General features: G+C 36.2%; 1 protein-coding gene across 1 annotated transcript in view; it reads right to left on the bottom strand.

The window, feature by feature from the left end:
• LOC18774497 (RRP12-like protein) overlaps nt 6085–7519 on the bottom strand; it is a 9355-nt gene continuing 7920 nt past the window's right edge. The window contains exon 19 of the mRNA XM_020565836.1: nt 6085–6161. Within this exon, the coding sequence (XP_020421425.1) occupies nt 6085–6161 (77 nt within the window). The remainder of the gene's footprint in view (nt 6162–7519) is intronic.

Genomic DNA, 7519 nt, shown 5'->3' with positions numbered 1-7519 from the left:
AGTATAATTTTTTTTTTTAAAAAAAGCATGCAATACAAGTTTCAAACGACAATTTTTACAAAATGATCGTCGTGTTATAGTAATACAAACAACGATAACTCCAATAACCGTCATCTTTAAGCTACCAAAACCCAGAAAATTGTTCTTCAAAATGCAATCCAAATTTCATATGATGGAAGTTACAGAATTATCAACGTATAACGACAATACAAATGACGGTTTGCTCCAATGACCATTGTAGGTTACAAAAAAACCCAGAAAATAAATCTCCAATTCCCATTCATTTTCCAAGGACCCATAGCCAACTAAAAATATATTAAGAACCCATAACAAAGAGTTGTTATGAAAACAAAACATATATTAAGATTTACAAGAGTATATAATATACCTCTACCATAGGGTGAAGACATATATTAAGAACCTCTAGCCCCCAAAACATATATTAAGATTTACAAGAGTATATAATATACCTCTACCATAGGGTGAACAAAAATAAAAATTGTTACCTATAATAACTCATGTGCATGAACTAAAACACCTAGGATACGACACACCAAGTCGAGAGCATAGAAACATACATACGTTACAATGTTTTGTTAGTATTAGTACAACCCAAATTAACCCACGTAACGAAAAAGGATTGAAATGAAGAAAAGAACAAAATTCAAGCTGTTATCCATGAACCAAAACAAATAGAGACATCATATAAATCAGGTTTTTCTTTTTCTTTTTCCAGATTCAAATCTAACAAGCATATCAGTTTGAAACCACCGAAATAGTGGTTATTTGTAATTAGCATATGCATCGGTTTGCATCTTTCCATGACCTTATTTTCCAGGTCCAAACGCAAACTTTCCAACAAGGCGAACCCTCTTCCATTTGATACAATACCATACTGGACATTAACACATAACTGTATTTATGTTTCTTGCCTAACACCCGCAAGTTGGGATGTGCCCATAAAAAATAAATAAATAAATTCTGTTCGATTGAACAGATATATCCAAACTGCAAAGAAAATATAATTCTATATTTTCACAGAGACATATAATTCTATATCAAAGAAAATAAGCACAGAGACATATAATTCTATATCAAAGAAAATAATTAAAGAAACAAACGAACTTGTCTCTTATCATCGAAACACGCATAAGATGACAAGGGATGTATCTGTTCTATTTTATTTTTTTGGTAACATAAGGGGCAAAGCCCAAACCCAGGGATATGAATCTTTTGGATTTGAACAACCACACCAAGCACACAATCTGGTGAAAATTGGAGGAAAACTAACGGCACTCCAACTTCTGATATACAATGGCCTTCATGCCCAAATGGATTACACAGGCACGAGTGCCTTTCTCATCCCACTTTAATTAATGTCATGTCTAAATTAGTACACTCACACATGTTTATTCTGAAAATAAACATATCATCCTCTCACATTCCTTTAATTTCTATAAGAATGCTTAAGTTCTCAAATGATTGACAAAATCCAAACATCACAATCTGTTTATCACACGATAACTATATACTTGTTACTCAGAACATAAGAGTACTTGCATAACCACATCTTAAATCCAACAAGCATTTTGCAATTTCTGGCAACTTCCCTATTAATTACAGTAACTCAGGGGAATTGTATACTTCTCAACATCAGATACCTGCTGTGTGATATAATACAAGTAATTGCATGATCTAAACATACAATACAATATATTCATATGCATATGGTAACATTCGTCAATTTGAAACGAAACAGAAGTGTCAATATATTTTCCCATATGCAAAATATTCTCATCCAACAGATTGCACGCAATTCTACTTATCTATTTCAATTAACAACAGACAGACAAACTAACTAACTAAAACCAATTCAAATTCAAATTCAATAACTTCATATGCCATAAGGACAGCTGATACATTCTTAAGTTTCTCCTTCCATTCAAAATACAAGTGAAAGTCTTTGAAGGTAAATAAAGTTAACCTGCTGGTGGTGCTGGTGGTGCTGCTGGTGTTGCTGGTCCTGCTGGTGCTGCTGCTGATGGTGCTGCTGGTGTTGCTAGTCCTGCTGGTGCTGCTGCTGCTACTGCTGGTGGTGCTGCTGGTGCTGCTGGTGCTGCTGGTGTTGCTGGTCCTGCTGCTGCTTGTGGTATCATAAAAGATTCTTCATAATGCACGATGGAGCATGCATGTGGAAAAGGCACCTCTATATGCTTACGTTGCTTCTGAGCTTCAACAAATTGCTGTGGTGTACATCGAAGAGGTGCTTTGATTTTTAACTCATACATACGAGTTGTTTTGGTAGGCACATCTAGAAGCTCCAGTCCTACAAACTTTCTAATCCTTCTTGGATAGTGCTCAGTCGCCATTATCAAACTAGGACTTATCGGGAAGAGAGTTTTATGAAAATTTGATTTCCAACAGGAAATCAAATCTTCTTCCCTAGTCTCCCAACTGTCATGCCTGCGAATCGAAAGCCTTGGCTGGCCAAGCTTGTCTTTCCATATTAGAGCTAGGCTCTCTTCAACCTCAACCAAACTAAATTCCGAAGAAATACACCAAGGATAGCTAAATGATTGAGGAACTTGGATTAAACTAAAGGTCTCCAGCCCGACGTCGAATGCCAAAATGGAATGAAAATACAGCCAATACATACTTCCACTTCTACGCACGAATAGAGACTTGTTGGTATTGTCAAGAAAATCGTAAGCTTCGTTGGCGGTCAGAAAGAGAGGAGGCTCTATTTGTCTCCATTCAGTGGAGCCAAGGGTAATTATGCACAATTTGAATTCAAGAACTTCACCAGGAAAGACACTGTACGAAGCAGTAGCACCCTCCAAAGCCCATTGGGCTTGCAATACCTTGTACTCTTCCCGGTTTGGATCAAACCCAAAATGAAATGCAATTTGATTATGGAAATGGCTGGGGGACTGCAAGTGAGGACGCTGTGGGGGACCATCTGGCAGGGTGAGCAGAATTCTGGTGTAAGGATTGAGGATAAATACCTTATAGACCTGGCCATTCGATCCAAATGTACACACTAATCCATTGACGGCTTGAGATCTAAATGTAACAGAAGCATTCGGCAGGCTATATTCTCTATGATTAGGAATTTCTGGTTCGGTAATGTGATGGGAAACGTTCAGAATAATCTCCTGCTTAGCTCTCTTTCTATAGGGATGGACCTCAATACGAGTAAAGCAGATTTCGGGCCGGGCCTCTGAGGCTGAAGTGAGTAGGAAGAGGTAATTGGGGTTGGGCTTCATCTCCTTGTGCTGCATGGTCAACTCAGGTTTTCTTATCATGGACATCCAGTCTTTCGATACAAGCTGAAATCTCAACAGGGACTTGACATCTAGGCGAGGCAGTATCTTCTCCACTAGTTCGTTTTGGAGGTGATGGGGCTTGATTCCATAGATATGTGACAGGCTGACTCCCTCAAGAATGGAGGTGGCTCCCTTAGCATCAACCTTCTTTTTCTTCTCATATTCATCATCATCAATAACATGCTTTTTCTTCTCATCTTCGTCATAATCAATAACATGTTTGTTCTTTCGGTCCAAATGCTCCTTCTTATCCATGTTATCTCTATACAAAAACAGAAAAAGAAAAAAGTAAACCAAATAATATGCAAAATTAGTAAACCTCAAAGATGAAGGGCCTGTAAACCCAGTTAAAGCCAAATATATATTTTTATCAAGCCAAAATACTTTGAACTGTGGTTGATGTTAAAGAAACTAAGGACCAAGTGTGTCGTGCTTATGAAGAGCATAAATTGTTTTCTTCCTGGCAGCTTGGCATACCAAAAATAACCCGCACAAAAAGAAACGCAAAAATGGCGGACCTAAACCTAATTTACCCATTATTAAAAGAGTTATCTCTCAACCAAACGAAAAACATTATCTGATCTTCTTTATTGTAAAATGATTTGAATATAATATTATATTTCTATACTCTAAAATATTCAAAAATAAAAAACAAAAACGAGAGAAAACGCACCAACACCTCCTTTGACGCGACGGATGAGACTGAGAGAACGAGAGAGAGCGACGACTGTCCTAAAAGCGAAGGAGCAAGTCCAGCGGTAGAGGCTGGCCCAGGCAAAAGGCAAAAAGGAGCCCGAGTCCAGCTCCAGAGCAAGCAATCCAGCCCAGGCAAACTGCGGGTCCTACGAGCCCGGGCAGGCCCAAGGGCGAAATCAGACTGGGCTCGAGCCCGAGTTGAGCTGACGTCAGCGATGACGTCAGCGCACTAAAATCAAATTTTTTTTACTGTTGGCGCGTGTAATACATGCGCCAACGGTAAAAAAAATTTGACTGAAGTGCGCTGACGTCATCGATGATGTCAGCTCCAACGGCTACTGCCACGTGTCGTCACCGGGTGGCTCCGATTGGATTTTTTTCAGAAATCCTACGGTTCTCATTTTTTTTGCCAAAAAAATTTTAAAAAATCCAAAAAAATTCGAAAAAATTCTGAAATTTTTTTTAAAAAAATACCAAAAATGTATGTATTTTTTCCCTATAAATACCTAACCATTTTATCTACTTTCAACACCAAATCTTCATACAATTTCTTCTCCATACAATATTTTCTACTCTCCACTCACATAATTCATTTTCCACACCAAATCTCCATACAAACTCATCTCCTTCCAATATTTTTTACTCTCTACTCATATTTTTATTAATGAATATCCGAAAATTTTATCTGGAATAAGACACGTGGCAACCGAGATTCACATCCGAAAATCTTATCCGAAAATTTAATTAAAAAGATTATCAAAATTAATGATTTAAAGTATAAAAAAATAGGAAATAAAGTATAATGAATAGTAATTGCCCTAGACTTTGCCCTTGTGGGTGGAACCACAAATGGCAAGGCTGACACTATTCACGTGAATAGTGTCAGCCCTTGCTTGCCCTAGCTTGCCCTTGCCTTAGACTTTGCCCTAAGGGGTGGAGTTGCTCTAAAAGCAGGGTGTAAATCTCCTTATACGATTTATACGATGTCGTTTCGTTCGAGACTGTATTGAGACTGTCCTTTTACGTGTCCTATTCTCATTGGTTGCCTGATTATATGGACCCGGTTTCCCACTCGACCCGAACGCACTCGACTGTCCTAAGTTGAAAGAGGCTAAGATTTAGAGCACAGTTGTAGGACGTATTCTTTCTTCTTCTTTTTTTCTTTTTTTTTTTCTTTTTTATGAAAAAGGGGGGATAAACCCCGAAAGATTATAGGATTTATTCTTTATTCAGAGCACAATGTAATATTAGTTCAAGATTCCAGCCAGGCATTACGCAAACTGGTGTTATAGCTTACAAGTAAAACTAGTCATGTGTATTGAGCTTGAGATTTGAGTTTGCGTGTAGATGGATGCTACTTTTGAGCATTTAATTGACCAATGGTTTTTTATTTTGCAGAAAAGAGGTGCAAATATCTATGCAGAATTCCTTGGTGGAAGCTTCACAGGTGATGCTTAGCCACACCTTGTATGGTAATATTCTTTATCTTTGACAATATCATTCTCTCTTTCTCATTGTTTTGTTGAGCTAAGGAAGCAAGAATATTTCTTTTAAGCTGTTTCTGTCGATTTGCTAGTTTCATTATTTTGCACTTCATTTACACTAACGAAATTCCACTATTTAAGTACATGAAGTGGAAATAGTCATATGAATAATGTCTTTATAGCATCTCTTTGTTTATCGTTTTTTTTTTTTTTTTTTTTTTTTTTTTGCCAATTGATTTTAAGAGATTTGAAAGTATCCTTATGACTGTAATTAGAGTCACCTTGCATTTTGTTTCATTCAATCACATCACGTTCTAGAATCTCAATCTGAATCTGAATCTGTTATTAATATCCTCCGAATCTGAAACAGGTGTTGGTGTTCTTCTCCGCATAGAAAAGGCATTAGCTCAGTCTGGGGTGTCTAGGGAAGATGTTAATTACATCCACACCAGTCGGAGACCCCAAAGAGTATAATGCTCTTGTTCATTGTTTGGCAAGAATCCTGAGGTAGCCAAAATGCATAACATGTATTATCTGTTTTCTTTATATATCATGTATTGCCATGCTTGATAACATCTCTACTGTTTACAGTTGAGAGTAAACTCTACAGAATCCATGATTGGCGACCTACTAGGAGCAGCTGGTGCTGTAGAACCTGTTGCAGCAGTAAAGGTAACTTATTTGATGTTTTCACCTTGGAAGTACCGTATAATTTGAAGTCTTGTATGTAAAGACCAAATACAACTCAGTAATTTGAAATACCTGGAAGTACTTAGTACTGTATAATTTGAAGTCTTGTATGTTGTTTGCAAGCATTAAAGACCAAATACAAATTAGTAGCTGGTTCATTCATGACATCTGAGAAATTCAATTTTGATGACTAAATTTCATATTAACAAGATGGCATGCAAAGAAAGATAATAAACTTATGTTTATAAACTAAATTTCATATTGAAATATGTTTTTGTTTTTTTTATGTCTAGGGAAGAAAAGAAATGTTTATGCAATGGAAGTATAAACATTTAGATGATAATGAGTGTATCGTGGAGCACAGATTGTGTCACGCTGTCTGTATACGTAAGTTTTTTTTTATTTTTTGGTTAGTTGCTTTATTTTATTCTTGTACTATGCTTAGGTTGCTTATATTTTGTCATATCTTTTGCAATAGCAAATTAACTTGTCTCTTTTTTTTTTCTTTTTTTTTTGGTGAACAGCAAATTAACTTAACTATATGCAATCGGTGCAAAGCATTCCTATTAATGGTTATTTATTGGTCCAACAAGCCATCGTGTAATTGCTGTGCTTCCGAATGAGATCAATGATGGATGATCCTCAGCTGAAGCCATGGCTTGTTCCTTTGCGTTTAGAGTCAATTTTGACTAATAAGTTTAGGTATTCTAGTATTCTCCTACTCTGTCTACTCTTTCTACTCTTTATTTTGGGTATTTTGTAGGGGTTTATGGAGCCTTGCTTTCCCTTCTCTCCATGAACTTAATTAAAACATGTATTTGGACAATATGCCTCCTGATGAGCTTGATTTTAGGTTCTTATGGAATTTTTTGTTCCCTTTTGAACTGCTGGAAAATTGGTAGATGCAGTAATTAACCTAGTTGAATATTGGATTATAGCCAGCCTTTTATTGGGACCCAACTTTTTCATGAGTTCACGTAATCTTTTAATACATTTTATTATAGATTTCAATGTTAGTCTTAAACAAATTGATATGTTTTTTTTAAGAAATCTGAGAAAAAGCTAAAAAAAAATTAATTTCTTGCTTTCTAGCATTTTAATTAATTTGTCCCATTCTTATAGTTCCTGCACATGCTAATGATTCTGGGACTTCTAGTTGAATTTATGGAGCATATATATTGTCTTGTATAAGATCTCAAGTGAAAGATTTATAGTATTTTCTTTAATTTTTATTTAATTTAAGAGCCGAAAGTTTATGTAATCTACACTTCTAAGATATTTGGGTTGTCTATTCGATCAGTATAGATTTTGACTCAAATTGTC

The sequence above is a fragment of the Prunus persica genome, chromosome G6, assembly GCF_000346465.2.
Source record: "Prunus persica cultivar Lovell chromosome G6, Prunus_persica_NCBIv2, whole genome shotgun sequence".
NCBI lineage: Eukaryota > Viridiplantae > Streptophyta > Magnoliopsida > Rosales > Rosaceae > Prunus > Prunus persica.
Note: the sequence above shows the minus strand (reverse complement) of the source record. Positions and strands in the feature narration are given on the sequence as shown.